The sequence below is a fragment of the Chamaea fasciata genome, unplaced genomic scaffold (genome assembly GCF_029207755.1).
Source record: "Chamaea fasciata isolate MVZ Bird 193981 ecotype frontalis unplaced genomic scaffold, bChaFas1.0.hap1 SCAF_6, whole genome shotgun sequence".
Taxonomy (NCBI): Eukaryota; Metazoa; Chordata; class Aves; order Passeriformes; family Sylviidae; genus Chamaea; species Chamaea fasciata.
This window is the reverse complement of record NW_027094091.1, coordinates 43064813-43091373: the sequence shown is the minus strand read 5'-3', so window position 1 is coordinate 43091373 and position 26561 is coordinate 43064813. Positions and strand designations below refer to the sequence as shown.

Sequence of the window (26561 nt, the reverse complement as noted above, 5' to 3'; positions counted from 1 at the left end):
ATAGACCTGAAAGGTATCCAGAACTGCACACACAGTAACACACACACACAAAAAAATCAGAGTGTAGTATTTCTTACAGTTTTCAAAAACCTATGCATTTTTGAAGAGCATACTTATTTTACATATTACTTCTCTCAAGAATCAATCTGAGGATGTTTTTTATTATATCAAACATACTTTCCAAATTTTTTTTTTGGCCTTGTCTAGACATCAGTTATATTTTTAAAACTTCATCTTTTCAGTTCCCACTTCTAGAAGTCACTTTTGGGTTAACAAAAGCAACCTCACTGACTTGATGCTGAAGAACCTAATCACTACCTAGCCACAGCATGAAGTGGAAAAGCTACAGAGAAAAGCACATTGTTGTTCATACTAATATTAAAGTATTAAAGAAAATGACAGCCTTAGTTACCTGCCTTTTGTAGAAAAGGTTCTTAATTTTAAATATGATGCAATCTAAAGTTCTATCCTTCCTCTCCCTCCAAAAGATACCACCCCAAGATGTAAAAAGCCAGTGTCCAAGTGGTTTACCCAGACAATGTAAAGAAATCTCCAGCTCAAACTGTGTGCACAGGCGAAACTGACAAATATTTACACAGTGCACTGCTTCCTTTTCCACTGTTAGCATTTCGGATCTGGGAGTCTGCATCTCCCGATGACAAACACCTGAAACAGCAACAAGTTCAGAATGGATTTCATTTTCACTACCTATAAATGTGACCAAAATCCAAGCAAGGAAAAATATCTGGGCTCCTAAATAATTTTGAAAGCTATAGTGTTAGAATATAAAGTGTCTGACTTACAGAACCAGTTTCAGTGACTGCATTTTAGCTTGGTTTCTCAGAATGAATGAGGAGGCTAGTCCTAGCTCATATATTATCTAAAGATACAGGATTTCAACAGGCTGTATGTTTTTTAAAGCGAGTTCCACAACTCACCTTCAAAGTCCAGGCCAGATTAGTAAATCCTTCCTGTTGTTTTCATGAGGGAGTATGACAACACTCAGTAATTCACTTCCTTCCTTTCCAGCTAACTACATTATTTCCCATCTCCTGATTTTCTAAGCCTCTCCTTGCAAAAGTCACACTTCTTGTAGAGTGAACCCTTGTTTAACCAAGATTTGCTGCTTACATACATGAGCCTTTCTCATTCAGATCCAACCCTTTCACACCCTGAATTATCCCAGAAGGAAACAGTTTCTCTATTCAGAACCCAGGCCAGTGAGGGCCACATGGAATCAAATTATAACAACTTACACATTTACTATATGGATAAGAAAACTTTTTCCTAAGCTCGCATTTAGCAGGACAAGCTGTTGCAAAGAAGTAGATTTTAAATCAAAAGATTACTATAGGAAAATTATTTACAGATGTCTGTGGGATTTAGATGAACTTCAAATAAGCTTAGTCAGAATAGAAAGTACTTTGCATAAGCTTGTTCTAAAGTATATAAGCAAGCAGAATGTGACACAGATTTTTAATTTAAAAGATTTTGCATCTGTATTTTAAAATAATAAATACCTAGAAGAGATAATTCAGAGTAGCACCTTTTTCACAGATTCTATAAATCTCCAGGATTTTATTTATTGGGATTTCAACAGAAATTTCTTATTTAATCAGAATATCCTTTGGATGGAATTCACATAATATATTTCACAACAAGAAACCAGAAGTTTGTGGGTTTTTTTTTTTTTTTGGAAGGGATTCTAGTAAAACATTCATACAGCCAAAAGCTTTTTCTCACCAGCCGTAATATTTGAACTGTCTCCCAACAATCTGATACATTTTCTGAAATGATTTCACAAATGGATAAAGTGTCCTACACCAGAAAAAAAAAAAAAACAAAACAAAACAGTAAACAAAGCTATAGCAAAACTGTTTATTTAAAACTGAAGATTCACATATGCATGAGATTTTTTTTTCTCATGGTTTAATTATAGGCAGCATAATAGATTTTTTTATTACACAGGCTTCCTAAAGTGTATCCATAAAATATTTTCTTCTTCCCCTAAATTAGAGAAATTATTATCTCCAACTTTTGAAATAAATTTAAATTGATAGATATGGAAAAGATTTAAAACAGGTTTTGAAAAAAGCCAGAAGGTCATTTACACTGTGGATTTTGGCTCTGATATGATTACATTGTTTAAAATGCATACTCAAAGACATGTAAATGTACCGTGATTTACACAACCTCACGCTGCAATCATGCAAACAGCACCCTTGTTAATGGGACTTGTGATAAACCACATTAGGGCATTGAATCCTACAGCAAAGCCTCCAAGTATTGAAAATAAAACAAGAGCTCAGTGAGGGTTTTACTGCAGATACTGGGTTTTTTTTTTTCTGAATTTAATGCAACGTGGAGTTGCACAGAAAGACATACATCAAATTATGCACCAAAAAGGCTGAAAAGGAGAGAATGACCTTCCTTTCTGACCTCTTCAAAGACAAAGTAAAGGCACGTTTGTCTTTTGACTCTTGGATAAATAATTATGCCATTCGAGCATATCCACATATGAGCAGTTTAAAGAAAACAAAACAACACATTCATAGCTGTGGTAACTTTCTGCTGTTCATCATCTGCTGCAAGAGTAAATGATCGCCAGAATTCTTTATGAAGGGCGAAAAATATTTCTTTTTAAAATGCCTTACTTCTCAGAATTTAAGCATGTGTTTTCTGTGTTAGTCAACTTTGTGTTTATGTATCAAAAGCACCAAGGTCATAAATATTTACTAGTCCACTGTCAAAACCCCCAAAACACCGGTGAAATTATTGATGTGTAGAAGTGCTAGTCTCTTCTTGAAGAAAGAATTCCGAGTGGTCAACAGTTTATCCTGAGTGCACCAAACTGCTCAAAGAATTTCTCTTGCTTCTACTGTACTTATTACAGTGAGCATGTTAAGGGTTCAGCTTACCCCCTCTCTCCATCTCAAGTATGTGTTATTTGCTCCTGATTTTGTGGAAAACTTCAGTTCATAGCCCTTTTTCATAGCTTTGTTATATTCATCTAGGCACCTGAGCAAAATACACCAGAAAACATTTCAACAATGCTTGTTATTAAACTGCCTATCTTTGATTATATAATTTCTTTTTTTCCCAAATACATGCTTTCCCACTTTGCTAAAATATTTATTCACATGCTACATGTTGAATAAAATTCTCCAAGTCAGCTAGGGAATCGTAAAGAGAATCATCTGTGTCTTGACTTCTGAGAAACATTCGAAGGGTATCTAAAGCACTCAAAGCCTCATTTTTGGATGGCAAAAGCTGTTCAGCTCCCTGAAGTCCATCCCCTTCATCCTTATCTTCATCACCATCAAATGTCTCAGTTTTATCTGATGCACTTTCTTTGGCACACATCCTTTCATTGTTTGTGGGCACTTCATAAGTTACCAAGCCATCATCTAGAGCTGCATATTCTTCCAAAGACAAACCTTCTGGAAACTCTACTCCAGCTGCCCGTGCATGTGCAATCAAATCAAAATCACTTTCAACCTCATTGTCACTATCATTTGTCTCAGTTTCTAATTTGAAAGTTGCTCCATTGTAACTTTTTACAATAGTCTCTGGTGTTACTTCCCTCCAGCACAGGTACAGCATCTCAATTGCATCAAGAAGGGTCAGCATAAACTCTTTATTACTTTCTACACAGTCAACAAATCTCTTGATAAGACAGTGCCTGTATTTAACCTTCAGACTTCTGATAATCCTTTCTTTCATAGCTATATATGAAGAAGAGTCTGGAGGAAAGAACACTAACTTGACAGACTTCAGGTTCTTTACTTCTGTGTGAGCTGGGAGAGAATCAACAAGAATAACCACTTGGCGCTGCTGTGCTTGAAATCTATTATCGAGTTTATGCATCCACTGTTCAAAGAGTCCTGAAGTCATGCACGCCCTATCATTTGCTTCATAATCCACTGGCAGCGATTTCACATCTTTGAAAGAGCGTGGACTTTTGCTTTTTCCTATGACGAGCAGTGGGAGTTTCTCTGAGCCATCCATATTTGTACCCACCACTACGGTGATGCTCTCTTTGCTTTGTTTCTCCACAGAACAAATTTCCCCTTTAAATGCAAACGTGTTATGTGGTAACATCTGATAAAACAACCCAGTCTCCTGTATGTAAAACATATTTTTTGGCTGATAATCATTTAAATAATAAAGAAGCACATTTTCGTACCGAAGAGTCGGAGCAGCCACTGTAGGAGTAGCAGCTGCTTCTACAGGCTGAGCTCTGAAAACTAAACCATACCTCGACTTGAAACGATCGAGCCAGCCATTGCTGCATTTAAAATCGCTGTGTCCAAGCTTCTGGGCAAAATCATTCGCCTTAAGGCGCAACATAGGGCCACTGACCGGCACATTCAAGCATTGTGCAATTCTGCACCACTTCATCAATGCCTCCTCCAGGTCGGCATGAAGAGCAGTCCTCAGCCTTTTCCTTTTAGGATCAAACCGTAAAGTTTCAAAGGCTTCCAAAACCTTTTCCTTATTCTTCATAATCGAAGACAGGGAGTTCCTCTTGATGCCATACTTGGCTGCAATATCCGCCTTTTTCTTGCCGCTCTCCACAGCGCTTATGATGTCAATTTTCTCCTCGATAGATATGCTTTTTTTCCTCCTCACCGCGTGTTCGGGCAGAGCCTCTGCCATGGCACCGAGCAGCGCCTCCCGGGAGCGCTCACCCGGCGCGCAGCGGGCCGGGCTCCTTCTGCGCGGCCCCGGCTGCTTTCCCAGCCGGCGGCCGGCTCTCCCGGGCGCTTGGCGGGGCCGGGGCAGCCTCCCGGGCGGTGCTGGCGGTGGTTGCCATGGCTGCGACCATAGACATGACGGCCTAGAGAGGCCGCCGCCGTCATCCCCTTTCCGGCCCGGCGCTTCCGGCTCCTGCTGCCACCGGGGAAGGAAGAAAATAAAGCTTGAGAGGGGCCGCCGGTCCCGCCCCGCCTGGCCTCCTCCGTCCCCCCTTTCCTCCCTCCGTCCTGCCCTCCCGTCCCCCGCAGCACGACGCCCCTGGGGCCGGCAGGTGAGAGCCGGGCCGGGCCGGGGCAGCCGCTGGGCCCGGGTTCGGGGAGGGCCGGGCCGCGCCTCCCGCTCCGTCCCGTCCGACGTGTCACCCCGCGGGGGCGGCCGGCCGGCCTTCCCCGGGCGGCCCCGGCAGGGCCCGGCGGGTCGGGGTCGGGGTCGGGGTCGGGCCGGCTCGTACGCCCCGCTCCGGGGGTGCTGGGCGGCCGGACGGCGAGGGCAGCGCCTGAGCTGGGGAGCAGGCGGGTTCCACCAGAGAGAAAGGGAAGCTCTCGGTTGGTGGAGGAAGAAAACTGTAGATGCTGTGTGAATTTTGTGCCCCTGGGAGTTATTCCACACCCTGGCAATTACTGTTTTAAGTGTGCCAATTTGTGTTTTGTTTACTGTTCTTAGAGCATGGAAACTCTGCGGTGTTGTGTGACAAGCAGGTGTTGCATGTAGTATTGTCTCCAAACTAGAGGCAGTTTTTCCAGTATTTCTTATAGTACCTCTCTAATAGGTAGTTTTTAACCGAAACCCCCTAATAGCCTTTCATCTTGCATGAAAGTCTCTGGAGGGGATCATTCTGAACCTTCAGCCCAGGATGTAGGTTCAGTTTCTCACGTGTGCCTTTTATGCTTGGTGGAAAAGGTAGCAAGGAGTTATCACTTTGCAGTCGGTGGCTCTGATACCTAAGAGTTGATTATCTAGAGAAGATAACAGAAGGCTTCTTTTTGCAGGGCTGGAGAAGGATCTTATTTGATCAGTACAACTCCAAAACTTTCAGAATCATGTGTATGTTCATGTGTGTGTGTGTATGTAAACACAATACAGTTAAAATGTCAGGAATAAGAAACACAGAAGAGTGTTAGATCGGAAAAACTGGAAGCTGAGGCAGTAGCTGGATCAGCTGCTTTTTTTCTGATTTGGTAGAAGTTGAAACCATAATGGAAGCCTGTGGCTTAGCTAATCTGGAGACAAGCAGAGCATTTAAGTGTTCAGGGCTGGGTTGCATTAGGATGGAGTGTGAGAGTCAGCAGCAGCCCTGTTTTCCAGTCTTTGTCTCCATCATGTCTTCTAACTCCCAAGCATAATTAGATCTTGCAAGTGGAGCAGCCAGGGAATTCAAGAGCATTAAGAGGAAACTATGGTGTGATTGGAGCAGGAAGTGTTTAATACAGTTTGCAGTCTTTTTAAAAAAGTGGTTGATCCCTATCTAGACAAGAATTGGTGGAAGTGTTCTTAGTTAGAAATTGAAATTAGGAAAACATCCATAAAATGGTAATTTTTCCACCAACACTGGGATTTTCTGCAGTGTTACAAAAATTTACATTCTTTATGCAGTTAAGTAATAAGACAACAATAAAAGTGTGTAGTAAAGTTCATTTTAGACAGAAGATATCTTGCTATTGCCTTATTGGCAATTAATTTAGGAGAAAAGTAAGTGAAGGAACCAGTGCATCTTGCTTAGAAAAGCAGACCTGATTATTGAGAATCCCATGGTTCTTATTTCTGAGATCATCAACCATTTACCTAAGTGATGTCAGTATGTGAAGAATATACTTTTTATTCAAAATTAATATATTGTTGATGACATTTACTTAATATTTTCATGAATGAGCAAGTATGAATTTGGCTTTTTTATGAAAAGCACATAAACATGCTCTTGTAACCATTAATTATAAATGGTTGAATGTCTCTTTATGTCTCCATCCTAGAGGAAGCTTGCTACAATGTTCATAAGTTCTTGCTTTGTTTTACTTTTTACTTTTCCAGTTGAAGAAGTGATATATAAATCCCCAAGACTCAAAAATCATGTGGTTTTATTTATGGTGAGCAAAACTTAAAATTACTGAGGCTGTAATCTAATATGCATTTAAGGGAGCTTTACCATGGGAGGAATGATTCTTAGTCTAGTCTGTGTCTTCTGCTATGGTGCAGTGTTTGTGTGGATGTGCAGAATTGGTGTAGTGGGATTAAAGGGAACCCAGAAGGGCATGTGATATGGCACGGTTTCAGTTCTTGTCAGAATATGGATCAAGCGTGTTTTTTCCAAGCAGAATCTCTTTGAGTTGTTCTCTTGCAGCAGATGGTAGCCAATGTCCTGGTTCACCAGTCACCTAATGTATTCCAAAGTTGTGACTGCTTTAGTGAAGAAGCAAACCAAGCCCTGGATAACACAATCCATGCTGTACTGGGGATTAGCAGCCTCTTATTAAAGAACAGCCCTTTGTCTGGCACCTGCAGGAACTACAGAGATGCAAAAGTCTGTATGCATTTCTGTAGTGGAACCTTAAATGATGTATGTATGTAGATGCCATGATTACCAGAATTTCACATGAGTGTCTTCATTTCTGAATCTTGGTGAAGGCATGGAAAGTTTTCATCTTTGAATCCAGTATTTGATGTTTACATCTGCAATTTTTTTGCTGTAGAAGCAGTAATCAGGAAATTCTGTAGTTAAATTTGAATGTGCAGTTGAATTTTTTATGAAAGGCACCTTTAATCTACTTTTTTTTTGCCTTCTCATGTTTTAAAGTTGATCACTGTGATCCTGCAGAGCTGTGTTGAGACTGTTAGCGCTACTTGTAGGAAAAGAATGCTACAAAAAATTAGTCGTGGAGGGGTGTTGTAACACAAATGGTGAATTCATTTGGGTTTTAAAAATTATTTGCTTTTATGCAGTGTCTTCTACATGAATTGGTGAGATGGTTCTTGCCCCTAGGTTCTTAAATCTAGAAAAAATGTTTTTGCCTGTAGCATTTAATAGTTTAAATAGTGTTACCATGGCTTGTATGTGATGTGCAAATGTACATCACATGTACACACATACACACATCGCATACACAAAAATCAGGAACACTGATGTTGTAGAACTGGAGAACAGGTTGTCTTAATGAAGGCTCTACTAGAAGATGAATTTAGCTTTTTGTTTAACAAGTAGAGCAAGAAAATCACACTTACTCTCCTATTCTATAATGTAATTGTTTTAGCTAGTCAGAAAAAAGCTGTTAAGCACAGAGGTTGTTTTCAGCCACAAGCAGAGTTTTGGCAGGACCATGTGGGCAAACAGCATCTCTGCTGTACAGTCTTCCATGTTCAAAAGAAATTTGAAAAATTAAGAAAGCTGTATAAGGATGTTAAACTTATTTCTTGATTACTTCAAAGGGAATTTTATATTGATCCTAGAAAATCCAGCTTCATTCAGTGATAGCCCGGAATGAACTGTTTTTCTGGAGAAAATCTCTTATTTTATGTATTAGGTTTTCCAAACTAAAGTAATAGGCTATCCAGTGTAATATGATCTAGATGATCTAGGTGATTCAGTTTCTCAGCCTTTGTGTCCTTTCTTTATTTCCCTTGCTATGTGAGCTGCTTACCTTATTAATTATTTGCTTTAATTAGAATGTTTTATAGCTCAGGAATTTGAAATACAATATAAACACAAATTGTAATCTCTGTAATTTTTCTTAATCTGGTATGTGTCTGAACATGTATGAAATGGTGCAAGACTTAATGAACTGAAGTCATGTGTGATTATATGCAATACTGGCAGATTGATTAATTTTTAATGATTGGTTGTCTCCTCCTCTCAAACAGCTGAGTGGATTGTGGTGTCACCTGTAGTTACCAGCTATTTGGAATCAAATTTAGATCAAATTGAAATACTTTTCTTACTTAAGCTAAAATTGTGTATGTAATTCATCTTTCATGATCACCATATTCACAGAGTTGATTTCTTGCACATGTGCTCAGTGTTAACAACTTTCTTTGCCTCTGTAGCTGAGATTTTTTTGAGGCTAAAATGAAAGGGTTTCTGTTTCTAGTAAACACAGCAGACTTAATAGCTTCATAGATTTCAGTGGCTTAGCATCGATGTAATCTTTCAACATTTGGGTAACTCTTATGTCTTCACAAAATGGTGATCTTTGCAGTGGTAGGATACAGTCAGTGTATTGTTGCAGGTGGCAGTATATATTTATCAGCTGAAGAACCTTGTTTGACTTCCAGGGTTTTATGTTGCAAGCTTAGTTGTCTGTGAGGAAAGGCTACTTTGGCAGCAGAAGCTTAGACTAGACTGTATTTCTCACCTCTCAGATTTTTGGAGAGCTGAAGACCTGGTCACCATCAAAAGAAGGAGGTTTCACTTTGCTTTAGCAAAACTTGTAAAGGAAATGTTTTCTGAAAGCCTGCTTTGGTTTCTGTGAGGTGCAACATCCCGCTCCTTTCACTTCAATTAATGCATGCCAAACCTATTTGGTTTTCAGGTATGTCAGAACACAGCAGTGAATCCACAGCAGTTGATGTGTCTCATCCGTCTGCAGAAGAGGTCCAGTCTGGCTCTGAGGTGATTGGGTGATAGTTATATTAGTGTAAAATCAAGCAATCCTAACAAGTTTCAGATTCCCAAAAATTCTGCTGCACATAGCACGGTGCTGTTAGTATGTGGATACGAGTTCATGCACGGCATCTGGAATGGGTGGGGTTGGTTTTGATACCATTAAGAGCAGTCCAGTTAATTCATAAGTGAAGGATTGCTTCAGCCAGTAGCTTGTTGCTGTGCTGCAGTATTTGTTTTGTAAGTTGTATAGATTTAGGCATGGTAGAATCTGTGTGAACGTTGCAGGAGGAAAGGGTTGATATTTAAAAGGCATAATGTTTGTGTAACCTCACTATAACAAAGTATTCTATCTACTGCTGAAAGAGTGAATCTTTTTTTCTCTGAGAACAGACACAGCTTGGGCCTTTTCTATAGAGAAGTCTGTGACATTTTTGAATTACGAACAAATTCCTAAGGTTCCCAATATTATTTAGCTAATATAGCTGTTTGGGATGCTCTTTCAGAAAGATAGTCAACGTTTTCTTGACTGTTCTAAAGTGAAAATGAAAAAAACGTAATGCTGACTTTTTCACTCTGGGAGTTTCAGTGACAGTGAATTGTTTTTAAACTTTCAGTAAAAACAGAATAGTGATTCTATTTAGTATATTTCCAAATCTGATATTTGTAAGCACAGATGTAAAAAGAAAATAATGATTGTTACTGAAGGATATTCTGTTTTTTCAAAATAAAGCATGTATCTGAAATGCAGTGTTTTCCTCTCGTGCGTATGTCATTCATGCCTAATACATCAATACAAATTTAGGAACTTACTTGTATTTACTTTAGGTTTTTAATATATGTGATAAATTTTCCTCTGAGGAATCAGTTTCTTTGTCTGTTTAGTTTAAGTCAGCTGTGAGCTACACTTGCTAAAGAGACACTTGATTCAGCAATCATACTCCCTATTTCAACAGAAATGCTACTGTGGTTTGGTGGTTTAGTTTTCTCTTAGATCAGTTACCTTGCCATGATTGTGTGAAGTTACAGGAACACACATCCAGAGGTAAAGAGAGATGGCTGCTGGATTTGGCAGTAGCCTACAGTCAGAGCAAGTATTTTGAGATACTGCAGTGCTGAAGTAAGCTGATGCTGGGGCAGTCCTTCATTCTCAGTAGTTTCTTTACTGCATCACTACCTGCTCTGTTTCATAGGCACAAGAGTTGGAGGTGTGCTTGCTTTGGAGAATTGATGGGAGTGGAAAAATTACCCATCCTCTTTTTGAGCACAGGTCACTTTCTTTTCATCTGCAGCGTTTCCAGAATCTTGTTTATTGTACAAATACCTTGTTCTGTGACTCAGGAAGGAGGTGAAGGGATGATGAAAGCTGCTGGGGGGAAGAGTTAGGGGAGGAGAGCAAGGACTGGTTCTTGACAGCAGTGCGAGCTTAAACTGTTGATTAAAATGGAGATGGTGGTTTCTTGTTGTCTGAGTTGAATTAGCAGTTTATCCCACTTCCCCTTTTCAGCTGCTCATTTCATGGCTTTGGTGCTTGTCTGACCTCATTGCAAATTGATTCAACTCACTGAAGCTGGAAAATTAACCTGGTGGAAAGGTCTCTTGCCAGGCCAGTGAGTTGTGTGTGGTGACTGTAGTCAGGTGAGTGTTGGGGAGGTGAGGCACTGTGTGGTTCACAGTAGTGACTGGAAAACTAGTGTGGTGAAATGTCCCCTTTTCAGCAAGGGGAAATTGTTGTAGTTCAATCAAAGCATGGAACTGACGTTCCATTACCAAGCAAGTAATTTTTTTCTTTCTCTGAACTAGATGCATAGGTCTGACTCAAGTAGGAATGCCAAAAAAAGTAAGTGAATTGCTTCTAGTTGTCCAGAGAAGCTGATGAATTTTTGTTTTCTGATATATATGTTTATTAGAGATGTGTGCATATGCTCTGAGCATGTATATCTCTGAATAAAAGCATAATAATATACCAATGTCAGTATTTGCAAAATTATTTGAGATTCTTATTGAAAAGCTCCTAAGTCAGTTATTTGTTTTTCTTTTAATTAGAGATGCAGCTTTGTTTGTGATCCCTAGAAAAGCCCCCCTTGACAGTAGAGGACTTTCCCTTTGCACTGTGTGCTCTGATAATCTGCAGAAAGAAGAACAAAAGTAGCTGTGAACAGAACAGAACATGGCCTATGCTAACGTTTCTGTACCATGCAGGTAGCTGTGGTAGGCCAAGCATTTGGAAAAACACCTCACCTGACCATATCGAGTAGAAGTGTCTTAGAGCTTAAGCACATGTGAGATTTCAAGCAAGCTTAAGAAACTTGAGGTATTGGACAGCTTTCCCAAATCAAAATGTAATGTGGCAGGTAACTAGGACATCTAGTATAATGATGTTGTATAGCAACTCTCTTGTCAGGAGCAGGGAATTGGACTTGATGATCCTTATGAGTCCCTTACAACTTGAGATATTGTGTATTCTATGAAATGAAACAAATTACCGTTTTAAAAGTACTCATAAAGTAAGTATAAACCTTTCAGTGTGCTTCAGTAGAAGCACATTTATTGGAGCCCACAGACAGTGACTAGTTAGAAAAAGTCTTGAGAGGCCTCAAAACTAATACAGGAAGTCAGGCTCATGAACGTAAATGAAGCAGTGATATGTGAAAGTGGAAGAAATATTAGCAATGGGGTACAACAGAACATGTTCCAGTTAAGAGTGGTGCAAGCGATGCTCAGTAAGTACCAGTAAAATCTTTGTGTTATATTCATACTCTGTAAAGCTTCACGTATGGTTGGAAAAGCTGATGGTACCTCAGATCCTGATCTCAGGCTGGGCCTCTTCCTGACCTTGGACTGAAAAGAGCTGGTTCAGTTTGATGATTTAAGAGCTTTAAGGGTAGAAGGGTACCTGTTCTCAAGTACCTGTTGATGGTGCACGTTGTCCTGCCAGTCTAGCACAAGTGTGCGAGCTTGTTTGAGGACTTCAGACAACTTTTATGTAAGTTAACAAACACTGCCTCTGTTGTGTGATGATTTTTCTACTGTTTACTCTTTAGGTGACCGATGAAGCTGCCTTGCAGAGTTAGGAGTAGCTTTTTGAAAGGGATGAAAATTTCACTTCCTCTTAATTTTGGAGTGTTAAGCTGCCATTCTATCTTCAGGTGCTTGTAAATGGCGTGCAGTTCTGGAAATGTCTCTTCTAGGCTATACCTTAGGTCGTACTTGTAAGCAGTGGTTTCACAGCTGCTGCTGCTGTTCATGACGCAGTTGCATTTGAAACTAACTTTGAATCCTGAATTCTCTTGGTACTTTTGAGTTCTTTTGGTGCTTCTGCATTTCATGTCAGGTTTGCCGCTGTTGACTTCATGAGAGTTGCATACCAACAGTTTAGTCAGAAGGTGGCACTATATTATGGTAAAATAAGAAGCAACTGAAACTATTTTGAAGTTTGGAATCATTGCTTGTCTTGTAATACGTGATTAAACATACTGCTCTTCTCTAGTATTTATTGTTTATGAATAGATAATACATTTTTTTTAGCCAAGCTTATTATAATCTGAGATACAGAAACTACTCTAAGGCTCAAGTGTGCATGTAAAACATTTGTCTGAGCCCACACCTCATTTGTGTCTTACTCCCCCAATGCCAATGGGTTGAATTTTAGTTTTCCTTTTCTTTTAGATCTAGAAACTTTAAATTACTACTGACTGAGCTGTGCTAGAGTATTTTTGTGATTCAATGATGTGATTAAATAAACATATACAGACTGAGTGGATTGGAATATTTCTGGTTGGAGTTTGAAATAAAATCAACTGTTATGAAACCCATAGATCAAATATTTTCATATGGATTACTCATTGGATATGTAAGACAAACATTAACCTGTTTCTTTTTACAGGAAAGTGCAATGGCTCAAGAATCTCCCAAAAATTCAGCGGCAGAAATTCCTGTGACTAGCAATGGACAGCTGGAAGATTCTCATGAACACAGCTTTAACAGGGTCAGAATTTTCTTTGCTGTCTGCCATGGTACTATTATCAGAAATGCTGAAGTTACAATTTGATGTGTAGCAGGCTTCACTTGACATAGTTTTCTGGAGGTTTACTGAAAAAACTCCTTTGAAGCTCACAGATTATTGTCAGCGTTGACATAACACAGTGTTGTTGCACATTGCAGTGATTTTTTTTTTGTATAAAAGGCACGTTCGTAGTGGCAGAAGCCGAGTTCTGCCTCCTCTCGCTGCAGGCGAACGATCAGCTCTGCTCGTGCCCGGGTATCCAGCAGAGGGCGCTGGGGCACAGCATGTGGAATTTGGGGTCCGGCTCCTTTTATTTGGATTTTCGTTTGGAAATATGAAGGCCAGTTAATTGTCCACATTTATTTGATATCTGCTGAGACTTAGGTTTTAAGGAAAGCTCTTAATTTTTAATAGTTCCATACTGACTTGCAGTGCAGAATTTTTCTTAAAAGAAATACTCAGCAGAACTTCAAAATTTTGTTCTGTTTTACTAAAATGCTGATTAGATGAGGGAACCTTTGTAAGATTTGTTGTTCAACTAAGATCTACCAGTGACATAATGTAAAAATTAGTAGAGTGTTTAATGAAATAAAGTTAAAACTACTTTTCTATAGAGATGTGTGTTTAGGGAGACAAGCTTGGGAAATGCAACTTAAAGTGGTAAGGAATTTGGGCTCACCTCAAAGTAGGGACACAGTCTTGGTAATTTGAAGCTTGATGGCCTTGCTGCTGCTGTGACTTGACTGCTATCTAAGTTACCTTTTCCTTACATGGTGATTGCTTCTGCAGTGCAGTACATGCAACACTTATGTACAGTGAATGGAACTTGCACTCTTGGTGACTGCATTAGGGCCCTTGCTCAGGCAAAATGTAAAGCTGGAATTTTAAGGTGGTTTTTGTCTATGGCCATGTGTGGAAGATTGAGTAGATTTTTCCTGCATGCTAATCGTTTTGCTGGCTTGGAGTCAACTATATTTTGAAACTTCTACTTCGACAAAAATGGGTCAAATCTTTGGTCACATTGCAGAAAAACCTGTACTCTGCAAGCATATTTGAACTTGCTGTAATTATTCTTGCAGTGCTTATTCTGAGATCAATGAAGAAGTGCACTTCAATTATTTTTTTGAACTGTCTTGTACAAGTTCACACCTGCATGTATGACCTGAAGTCAAAATATGTGATAATCAAGGCTTCTTATAAACAAAACAAAGAAAATAAACTTCTTGGAATTAACATCTAGGTCTGTTTACTAATGTGTTAGTCTCAAATTCTAATATTTAGCTTCTATTCATCTTGCTTCATGTTTGTTATTTCTAATACTTAATGCCATGCTTTCTCTTTTTTTGCTTGCCAGGTAATTTTTTGCTTTAACCTAAAGCAATATGCATTGCACCACAAAATTTTTGGGGTCTTTTTTCCTACAACTTATGGAAATGACAAGCCAAGCACTGGTTTTTATGAGGTCGCTTAAGAAAGGGGCAGGAAACCATGACCACTCTAATTTGTACTTATACTTAACTTGTACAGTGCTCTGTAGGAGTTTGTGACCACAGTAGAGTTTAGAGCACTCCATTATGCTGATTTTGATTGCACCTTCTTGGGAAGCTGGGGAACAAGGTTATTTTAATTTCCTGCTTCCTTATTTTTATGGTCATGGAAATATTCATCTAGATGCTGTACAATTCAAATGTAAAGAACGAAGTATTCCTTGTTCAGTATTTTTTTGTCTTTTGCAGCTATTTTGCACCAAGATTTGAGGAACTTTGTTTGTTTCTGAGTAAAGAGGTATTTGTACAACCTTTAGAGTTCTTTAATTACAAAACTACACTTTCCTTTGGAGTCTTGTTCTGTTTAGCACTTCTATCAGACTTCATCCATAAGCTGCTCAGGCATGAAAATGCACATTTGTGTTTCACCAAATGCAGTATTAGTATGCATTCAAGCATGAGAAGTATTTCATTTTGTGAGGCAGTGCAGAGCAAATGTATTTACCTGGAAATGACAAGTAGGGTTGCTCCTTCTTTAAAGAAAGATGCCATCGGTTTTGCAGAACATCAGACAGCATAGATTGTCATAATGTCATTTCAGAAGGAAGCATGTTAGTTCCATTTTTGTGGGAATGTGACATGGCACTAATTGATGCATCTTCTTGGTATAATGCATATTTAGAAGGTAACTTAAGTGTTTTCCTAACTGTAAAATCTCAGTCAGAAATATGCTGCAACATTCTAATTCTATAATAAGACATGCCCGTGGAATTCAAACAAGTTTTGTCCTGCCCATATGATGGATGGAAACTCTTCTACTAAAAAAAGCTGTAGCTTCAGTCATCATTGGATCAAATATCTAATGTGCTTTTAGTACCAAAAAGTTTGACAAAGTGATTTTTAATTCCCCAAGCTCTGCTGGCTCTCACTTGTGCTTTAAGAACTTTTGTATGGATCTGTTGACTAGTGTTTGGGTATTTGGTAGACAGAAGACTTCAGCATTTCCTAATCAAAAGTTTTCCTTATTACTTTGTATAAGAAAGCCCAACGTACAAAAATGTCTGGCTGGTTTATATTAGTCACTTATCCCTGACTTCAAGAGCCCAGTTTTCCTCCCATGCTGTTGTAATGATTTGATTAGCATAGTGGTGTTCTAATGTGACTGGGGGGTTTGGGAGCTGAGGATGGTAGGAAGGAGTGAGGGAAGTATATTATTGCTATTATTCCTGTTTTCCAGAACATGCCGTGTAGTGTGAGAGCTGCATAGGAATAAACTAAATTTTTCAGAAAACAGTTTGATCTGCCTGTAAAGATATTGACACAGCTGTAAGCGATTTATTATGTTTAAAGTATTGCACAAAATTTATATGATATTCTTAATCAGTTTGTGCCTGAATTTGTTTCATTTTTGATACAGCCTCTTCTCGTGGCTCTTATTATATTTCTATGGGAACAAAACCATAGTTAAGCATGCATATAAAACCAGAAATAAACTTCATGATGCAAAAAAGATAATGAACTTTGTTGGGAGTCTTCAATTTGTCTTACTAGAATTACAAAATAAGGTCTGGGATCTGATGAATCTGAGTGCATGTGTTCACTGTCTTGTTCTGTAATTTTATTGCCAGACTGCACAAATAGATAAGGTCAATTCCCTTTTGTTTCTTGCCTTTTGGAAAAACTGCCAGCTTTGTCACTCACATTCTGCCTGCAAGGACTGAGTTCATGTCTTAGGTTTTGCTATGTTGACTGACATAGGTAGATTTTTACTTTGGGTAAGTATAGTTTAATTAATGTAGAACTGATTTAAAATATATTTCTAGAACTGTGACAGTTCTAGAAAACTGGTTTGAGGAGATAAAAAAGCCAAATGTTCTTCATACATTGAAAAACAGTCTTAAAAACTAAAAATATGTGGGTTAATGATGAGAGTGGGAGCAAAACTAAAACTGAATTGTAGTATGACATTAGGTAAGTCAAAAGGGATGTAGTAGAAAGGGTCTTCTGATTGAAGAGTAGTGTACTGGAAAATAGAAGAAATATGTTAATCTGTTATTTGCCACTTCATCAAAGATTAAAGCCTTCTGGTCTTCTCCCATTTATTTATGTTGAATTATTCTGATTGAGGATCTAGTGGCTTAATTCATGGATAATAGGAACTGAGTGATGTAATGGGGCAAAGAGAAGAGGAAAATGCTGAATATGTACGAGGAGCTCTACTTGCACGGGATTTTGATAAGAAGTTAAAGTTCAGAGCCCATGTATCTTACTGGATAGATGTTACGTCTATCTATACAACCTTTTGTTCCATAGGACTTGTAATCACACTTTAAACTGTGAACTTTACAATCAGATATGTTGTATTTTTTTTTTCCTGAAGTCAACTTGAGTAGTATTATTTAAAATGTCATCTACAATTAAAAACAAACAAGCATATGATGGGTCTGATATTAGTTGCTCCACTGTTGAACTAGCAATTGGTGGGAGGTTTTAAGAAAACCTTAATTCAAGGTATTAAAGGCAAGTAAAACTGTATTTGTCACACCTCCTGTTGGTACTAAGCCAGAGTTAATGCTTAGTGATGCATTACTAATGGAGTAGTATAACTAAGAAATTAATACAGTGTTGTTTCCTTAGTTGCTCCTTAGTTAAGTAAGTTTCTATAAATTAAGTTTTGGCTGGGCTGGTTTCTGCTGTTGGAGAAACAATACAGTTCTGGTCTTTCCCTTCTTCATTTTAGATTATTATGGATAGCATGATTGGGAAGTACCATTTTGGAGATAGTCTTGTAATTCAGCCAACATTCCTTCATGAACATGCATTCTGAATGACTTCTTTGCTGTGTCTACTGTCTCAACAGGATTGCTATGTCAAAAATCTGTACTGGTTCATCAGATGATCTGTGTAATAGAGTTGTGTGAAGAAGGATAACCTGACTAAAATATGTTTAGTTTAATTTAGGGATTTGAAGTCATTAAAATGGGTTTTTAACAAATGGTTTAAGTGATTTCAGTGTTCTATGGCATATAGGTTTGAACTGTTTTGACTAGATCTAATTAAGCTAGTGCACTTATTCTGTTTAGCTATATATCATGCTTTTGCTTCTTGCTAAATATCTGAGAATGCAGCCTTTTAATTTAGGAATCTTCTAAATTGTGGGGGTAGAGGTATAAATTTTTTATACTACTAGCTCTGGTCCCAGTGAACTTATAAAATTAAAATACTTTTGCTAGGTGGTAATTGCATAAGCATAGTTTCAGCCTCATACAAATGAAAATTATTAACGAAGCATTTTTCTATTTGTTTTTTCATGATGGTGATCCCTTAATAGATTTGTGGGCTTGCCATGTATCAATAAATTTTGATCAATTCCAAAGATTTGAATTTGCCTTTTACAAGAAAGGGGGGAAATCTTAAACTTGGCTAGAAGAGCAATATATTATCAAAATATAATCATCATATTGCAGTAGGGGAATCTGTCCTCACTTCCTATGTTGTAAGAGCCAAACTTATTTTTAGTGGGAACAAAAACAAAAGCTATTTATGCTGCCTTCTTACCACTCAAACATTAAGTATGCTCATACCTCCCCTTAAGTGTGACATTTTGTGCACCCTTTCTAAGTTATCCCTCTATGTAAGTTATTGAAGGGATAAACTGTTTTGTCAGTGTGATTACAGATTTTTTGCTAGCTTTTTTGTTTATCTACACTTGTGTGAAGAAAAAAAAAGCAAGTACAACCAGTTGCAAGAATGACATTAAAACCTTTAATTTACATGCAGCAATATGTCTCCCCTGAACAGTAACTTGCATGTTTGTTAACTGTGAAAAGGTATTGTTTTGATAATCACTGACCTTTTGTCAGTTTTGGACATGCATAATTCAACATATGATAATGTTTTCTTTTCAAGTCATATGCAAGAATATCATTCTTCATAAAGATATATAGGTTTATAGGTGTTAAAGAAGGTGGTTGAATTGAACTTTGCCTTTCTTTAAATTGAACTTTGCCTTTTTGACAGTGAGAAAAAAGTAAACCTCTTCAAACAAATATGTGTATACATATACATATGTATATGTATTCATGTAAAAAAACTCTGGTATGTGTGTGTATATGTATATATATGCATAATTGTAGATCTTTAAATTTTTCATATGCCAAATATCAAGTTTTTCTTTAAGAGATGGATGCATTGTAGTATTTTGATTTATTTAATTCTGTAGTTTGTTCTGCTTGTGTTTAACTTAGAATTACATTGAGTGAATGGAAGTAGTGCAGTTGCTTAGGTTTAGATACAAACTTTTGTCTTTACAAAGCAGATGTTCTGCATTTTTACCTTAAGTACAGATGATTGCTTAGATTCCTATGGCAAACGTGCTTAAGCAGGTTAGCTGTCTACATTTGTTTGGCTATAGGTTTGGGTATTTCTAAAAACTACACAACATGCCAGGGTGCCTTCAGGAAAAAAATAGTTCATGCCATGTCCTTTTTGTGAAATTAGTGCATCTTCTCTGCAATCTGTTATCCTTTTTCAAGTCTCTGCTTTTTCAGCTTCTAGTGACTTGCTACATTTTAAGTTAAATGGACTCTATTAGCTAAACTAAGTTGAAGCAAAGGCTTTCTAACAAATGACCTACTGCAAGTACTTAAATGGAAGCACCAATTTTAAGTCAGTTGCGAAGACTGAAAACAGCATGTATCCAAAGTTCTGATATGCTTAATTTGGGAGATCAGGTTCTGCATATGACTACTGTTTGTTTTTCTTGCTGTTTTTTGTTTGTTTGTTTTTTGGGTTTGGGTTTGGGTTTTTTGTTTGGTTGGTTGGGTTTTTTGGTGTGTTTTTTGGGGGGTTTTTTGGGTTTTTTTTTAAATAGTGCTTGAGGTAAACAGATATGGCATGATCTATTATCACATAGCCTTTTCATGTAGGAATTGGTTACTCTTTGCAGTAACATGCTGAGTTTTTGATGTCAGTGAGATTTCTGGAATTCACATGGAAAAAACTAATTTGCTGGAATAATTGCTATATGTTTGTAGTTCTTCCTTTTTTCTTTTTCCCAGGGATTTGTCCTAAACTGAAGACATCTAACTAAATCTGGGGGCACGTGATCCAAAACTACTACTTGAAAATCTGAGCCTCTAGGCAGTATCAGTATCATTCTTACGCACTACCTTGCTTCTGGTTTGTGGATTGAACAACTACAGTTACAGATCAAACGTGGATTAGATTTTAAAGGCTGTGTTTTCTTTGTAGTTAGAAGCATAGCATGGATCATAAACAGTTACTATATGTGTCCAGACACTGACTTCTTAAAGCTGTGTATAGCTTTTCTCTAGTGGTCCTCTATACTTTTTCCACTTTTTTACCTCTGTATGGAAGCAGAGGGGATGCAAAATAGTACCTGACTCCAGGCACTGATGGTTTTCTGATTTCCTGATGCTTTTATTTTTTGTAACTGTATTTTACCTTTTTGCTTTCACTTTCATAGTACTTTTTCACCCACTTTTTACTTCTGTGAATTAATGGTTTTAAATTGCTTTAAAACCTGAACTTTTTAAAAGTACTATGTCTAATTCTATAATACCAGGGGCTTAAACTTCAATTAGATGGCTGACAGTATAGTCCAGGAGACCTGTGGGGAGCTTTTTGTAGAAGGAAGTAAGACAGCAAAATTGGGCAGTAGGATGGTTTGTGAGCTGTGGTGTGTGGAGTCTTTCTTAGTCCCGTGCTGGGTTTCAGTGAAGACCTTGGTTACTTGCGAGCGGTTGAAATAGTTGATGTAGCCCTCAGAAGTTAAACAAGGTGATCTCAGGCAATTTTAAATGAAGGAGTTTGAAAAGCAAACAAAAGTAAGTGGCAGCCTTGTGCTCTGAGCACTTATGATGTAGAATAGGTACTCAGAAGGAAGCTGTTTAAGTGATGCCTTTCTGGATGTCTCTCCATATCAAATATTAAAAAGATTTCATGTGCTGTTTTTAAGAATTAAGGATGCTGTGAATTTTAAGGCTATTCCTTGCTTAGTGATTTTTTTTTTGATCTGAACATGATGATAGTTGGTTCCATATTTGTGGTTTGTAAAGTGTTCTCTGCTTGATAATCTTGTATCGTTCTGCACCCCTGTCAGTTTTTAAGTGGAAACTTCATTAAACTGACATGGTTGTTTAGACCAGCTTCAGACTACGTAATATGATGCTTCTGGCCCCATTTTTGGTAACTGCTTCTCTAAGACATGGCATTCTACTTGGTCATCAATATAACAAAAAATCTAAAATAAATAGTCAGGCTATACTTCCAGTGTTTCTCATTCATTTATGTTTTGTTTGTGCATACCAATAGAAAGCTGTGATACCAGCAAGGGCTCTGCAGGCCAAAGGCAGAATTGCTTGCCTGAGAGCTGCTGAAACCGCATTATAATACTTTAGAGTCACTTAAATTGCTTTTTTTTGGTCTTTAACTTTCCATTTTTATTCATATATTTTCCAGGACTTGAAATGTTCATTACCAGTTGGACTTGGACTTTCTGAAACCAAAATAACATCTCATGGCTTTGATGGTGCCAAAGAGGGAGTTGTTGAGGCAGGACAATTTCCAAGTAAGGGTAAGTGCTTTTTTTTTGTATTTCTCAATTTCAAATCTTGAGGCATATTCTTACATGGTCATAAATACAATGTTCTGTAGCTGCTTTGAGAAGTTTGGATGAGTGTACACATTTGAGATTTGCATTACTGACAACCAATTTATCTTCTCTTGTAGCTGGGTTGTTAAAATAGAATGAATGCTACACTTGTAATATCTGTCAAGGGACTGGAGGGAACTACTTAGTGTTAAGTTGGCCTACACTTACAGGAGGGGAAGGCCTTGAGCACCTTGAACTGGTGTCAGACTGAAGAATTTTACTATTACATTGCATTGAAGTTTTCTTCAGCTTTTGCAAGTTATTGTTCTGATTTGTAACATAACTGGAGAGTTATTTTTTTGTTCACACACTTCACTTACTGAGAATAGGTCAAAAAGTGGGATCCTTCTTGTCATATTGATGTGTGCCTTACAGAATCTAAGTGATATTAAACAGTGAGAAATGTGAAGTGAGAGACAAGCCAATAATGTCACTATTTCCTTTCTAAAAGCAATAGAATACCATGGTATTGTATGGGCAAATGGTATTTGATGAATTATGTACCTTTGACCATTTCTGAATTTGAAGGGTTTGAAATTATCTCAGATGTGCAGCTGTGAAAATAAGTCTCTTTGTAGTCATAAATTTAATTTACATTTTGCTTCATTTCCTGTTTGGTAAAATTCTTTGCTTATGAAAACAGTTGATTTACATGTTGTACTTTACATATATTACAAAGTGAATGCTGTATTTCTTTATACCTTTGAAAATAACAAAATATCTATCTAAAAACTGGAGCAGATGGCAAACTGCTCACCATTCCTGCCTTTTTGTATTCTCTTACCAGGATAACTCTTGCAGCTGTTACGTGTATTAGCCTGTAAGGGAAAAGTGTCTGAAGATGTTTCAAGCTACACTAATGTGTTTGAAATGCAAATGTTCTGTGGAAATTTCTGTACGCAAATTATGAGCTTTGGACATTTGGGGTATCACAGATTTTCTCCAAGGATATTTTCTTTGGATTTTTCCTGATGTTCTAACAAAATTAGAGAGAGGGAAGTGGTGAAAGCTAGAGCTTCCTATGAAACCATGGACAAAAGTTGAATGATTGCCCTATTTCTAAAAATTATGTCGTCTGTTTGAGTGTCCTTATTAGGGCTTCATTTTTGAGTGCAAAGTAGACAGTACTGGGGGGGAGGGCTTTTAGGATTTGGGGGATGTTGAATGATGAAGCATGCATAAGGCTGTGTTAATACTCTGTCAAATGATAAGGATTTTTTTTAACTGCTTGTCTTGGCTCGCTTGCTGAAATGATTCAGGCAGGATCTTGCAGTCAAACTTCTATGCCTGGATGAATTCAGTTGCAGCTCTTATGCAATGTATATCTACAGAAGAGCACAGCAAGTGAGCTGTCTTTGTCTCATCTTTTCTGTGCAGCTGGATCCAAATCATTGGATTTATTTACCCCATGTTAGTAGTGCTCTGTGGAATGTTTTAAAGCTGACTGTTGATCCAATTACTTTGAGTGATGTTTTTTGGTATTGCTGATAACTAAATTTTGTTGAAACTTCAAAGTTTAGGTTTCATTTTCTTTCCCCTCAGTACACTGTTAGCCCTGAAGTATATTGGAATTTCTCAGCAAAAGCAGTTAAAGTTCCCCCCCAGTATGGTGGTCATTCATTATTACAGAGGAAAAGCAAACTTACATTTTTTAAATCCGGAAAATTCCATAAGGATGCCACTTCAGATTTATCTGTTACGAAAGAGTGGCATAGCTTTGAAAAGTATAATGAGCATAATCCTAAAACAGCTTAGAGAACACACACAGTGCAGGTTATTTAAAGTTGGTTGCTTTTTGTTTTGGTTTGGGTTTTCTTGGTTTGGTTTTTTTATTTGCTTTTTTTTTTAAGAGAAGAAGCAAGTGCTGTAAAATCTTTCTTCTGGGGATGAGTTTACACACTTTCACAGCTGGTGACTTGTATGATATTCAGGATAACTTATTGCTGCATGTTTACACAGACTTAGGGGCTGATGTCAGTAAAGTATATCTGAAATTGGCAAAGATTTCAGGACTTGCTTCACTACTTAATTCTTTAAGTACAGTTCGGTGACAGTGCAGTGAATTCTACCTAGACCTGAAAAGGCGTTTCAGCTGTGGATTGTTATATAACAGTCTTGTATGGAATTTTCTGTTTATGGTCTGTACTTCACTGATGAGCCCTTCAGTTGTATATTGATTGTTCTTACAGAAAAAAAAAAAAATTGTCATCATGTCCTAAAGATTAAATCGAGAAAACTTGGAGTAGTTCACATGGAGAGATGCACCTGTTGAAGAGCATTTCCACCAGAAAATTCAACAACTTTTCTGTGAATACTTCTATAGTTGCTGAAGCAAATATTTCTTTGTTTTTAAAACGTGTAAGAGTGCACGTTCACTTCTAAAGGGAAAATGATGGATTTTCATGGTTAAATGTCCCCTTTTCAGGTTCCTCACCATCACCCAAATCATCTGTTATATCTCCTAGCAGTGCAGCAGCTAGCAGACTGGCTGGACAAGGTTCTGATTTAATTATTCCCACAGGTACCAAAGCACTGAATGGATAACGCCCTTGTCTCTGCTGACACTCTACTAACCCTTCCATGTTACTAATTATTTGATGTACTATTAGTTGGAAATAAAATTTCTGTGGGATTTTGGTGGCTGTCACTTCTGACTTCAACAGTTTACAAATTAACCTCTGCTTTCCTCTCTCTAAGCTGCTTTTACTCTGTAAAATTAAAATCATAACTAATATTAATAATAACAAACATTAGAGAAAATGTGAGTGTCCAAAATCTTTTATTTAGGTTAAAGCTGAAACTTTTAGCATTTTTTGACACAATGATCACATATTCCAACAGACTATGGGGGCAGCCATTAGGAATTCACAACACCCAAACTCAGCTCTGCCACTTGACTCATTTTGTGCCTGTGGCCAGATTACTTAACATCTTAGTCTGCTTCCTCCTGCATAAAAGGAGAAAACTTAACTCAGTTACCTCATAAGGATGTTGAGAGGGTTAATTAATTAATGTTTGCACAGCATGTTGAAGATGTAAAGAACACGGTAGAACTTGATGCTTAAGAAGTATCTTGAGGCATCTGTATAGACTTTTTTCCAAACTCTTGCTTGCATAAATAACTTGGCAAAACTAAGGTGACTGTAAGTAGCAGTAGGGATCAGTCAAGAGTAGTTAAAATTAATATGGACACGAATAAATAAAAATGTTGCTTAAAAATGACGATACTTAGCAGTTTTTAATATTTAGGACACTAGAAATTTTGCAAAATTGAAGCATGGAATCTACATGATATCCCATACTAGCTTGAAAATGTGTGTAGTGATTGGCCCTAAGTATTTTGATTTGTTGCTTTTAAACTTCTTCTTTGCTGGTTTTATACTCACGGTTTGTAGAATTAATTGCTCCTAATACAATGAGCTAATAAAACTGAAATAAATGAATTGAATATTGGCTGAGCACTTGTTCTGGAAAGAATGACTTTCATTGGAAAAGGTTAAAAAACCCTCTGTACTTCATGACAGCAGCATGCCAGTAATTGTTGTTTAATGGTCTTCAGGTTGTAAACAGACTTCTAGATTGACTAAATGCAGGAGAGTGTTCAACTGTTGGAGTTTTTAAACATAGATTAAGTAATAAACATGTCTCAAAAGCTGTTTTAAGCTCTCAGTGTGCTTAATTCACCCTATTACTTCATGAAATAGTGAGAGATACATATATACATTTTATATCAGTTTTAAAGTAAGTCCTTCTTTCTGGAACTGATTTTAAAAAATCTGCTTATTCATATTAATTTCTTACTGTCACCTTGCTCTGCTTTTGGATGTGCAGTTGCACAAGTCTTCCATACCTGCTACTAAACCCTTAAAGCAAACTAACAAACAAAAAGCCCAGACCCAAGGCCTTGAAGATTTGCTTTGTGTCTGACACAGGGGGTAGAGCTCAGCAGAAGAGTGGACCAGTTTTGTTAGCAGATGAAGTAAAGAATCCAGCGATGGAGAAACTGGAATTGGTGAGAAAGTGGAGCCTAAACACTTACAAGGTATGCAGCCATACATGTGTGTGTATGTATGTATTCTTAAAGTTAATTTGCTACTAGATAGGAATAGAGCTGTATGAAAGTGAGCTGTTGTTAGAGTGGGCATCAGCAAGAATGTATAGGAAAGGCTTAGTTTTCTTTCAAGTGTTACATTCCTTATTAAATCCCTGGTGTAATGTGGAAACTCTTTAATAGGTATTAGTGATTTAGCAAGGTAAAGAATGTTCCATTTCTTATGTTCCCTTCGTCATTCCGAATGTGGAGATTTCAGTACTAAAGCTTGGAATTAAATCTTTTTGAGTTGACTGCTGATACAATAAGATTTTAGGTGATGTGAAAAAAATCAGAGGCATCTGTAAGTTCCAAACTTGTTAATTGCTGTTCTGATGGTTTTCTTTCATCTTGGCTGCTTGTTTCTTCTTAGTGTTGTAATAGTTGCTTCAATTTGTGTGTGTTTTATATACTTCTACTTCCTGATCAGTTGAGATTTGATGAAATTAAAAGAACATAAGAATAATGAAAAGGTGCTTAAAGCACACGGTTCGCTGGAAGTGACTCTCATTAAAAAACTATAAGATAAGGAACAATTGTCAGGGAATGTATTCCTGTCAAAAGTTTTAAACAAAGACCAGTTTGGGAAAATAGCTTCTTGTTATGCCTACAACTTAAATGATAGAACTGTGGACAGGTGCATCAGTGAGGTCTATATCAATCCGTGAAGGAATTGACAATCTGTGGAAAGGAAAGTCCGAATCCCTTCAGTGTTCTTTAAGTCCAGATGAGAATATCCTCCTAAGTGAGGATGAGAAGCAGGGATAGAGACATTCTACCCCTAGTAGATGCTAATGCTGTCTTTCTGTTAGAATCAGAAGTTTCCTTTTTTATTTTTTACTGCATAAGTTAATCACTCTTAGATTTTCTACTTTTCTTGTCATCTAAATATTGTAGCAACTGCAGAAGTTGCAGTCCTGTGGTATCCTGGGGTACCTTAGGAAGAACGTTGCCAG

The 26561-nt window shown here is 37.6% G+C and overlaps 2 protein-coding genes across 7 annotated transcripts in view; one reads left to right on the top strand and one right to left on the bottom strand.

The window, feature by feature from the left end:
- ARFIP1 (ADP ribosylation factor interacting protein 1) overlaps nucleotides 1-26561 on the top strand; it is a 53257-nt gene that overhangs the window by 7599 nt on the left and 19097 nt on the right. Inside the window, exons 1-6 of one of the 6 annotated variants that reach the window (XM_066186132.1) lie at nucleotides 4948-5029; nucleotides 9276-9337; nucleotides 13233-13334; nucleotides 21323-21437; nucleotides 23941-24036; nucleotides 25448-25557. In XM_066186132.1, the coding sequence (XP_066042229.1) occupies nucleotides 9278-9337; nucleotides 13233-13334; nucleotides 21323-21437; nucleotides 23941-24036; nucleotides 25448-25557 (483 nt within the window). In that variant the 5' untranslated portion in view covers nucleotides 4948-5029; nucleotides 9276-9277. Of the gene's footprint in view, nucleotides 1-4947; nucleotides 5030-9247; nucleotides 9356-13232; nucleotides 13335-21322; nucleotides 21438-23940; nucleotides 24037-25447; nucleotides 25558-26561 lie in introns of those variants that run through there. The other 5 variants (XM_066186130.1, XM_066186131.1, XM_066186135.1 and 2 more) reach the window with 5 other exon arrangements.
- TIGD4 (tigger transposable element derived 4) lies at nucleotides 1901-4862 on the bottom strand. Its single transcript, XM_066184993.1, is given in 2 exon segments — nucleotides 1901-4700; nucleotides 4703-4862. Coding segments are annotated over 2 exon segments (1728 nt in total). The 3' UTR covers nucleotides 1901-3132.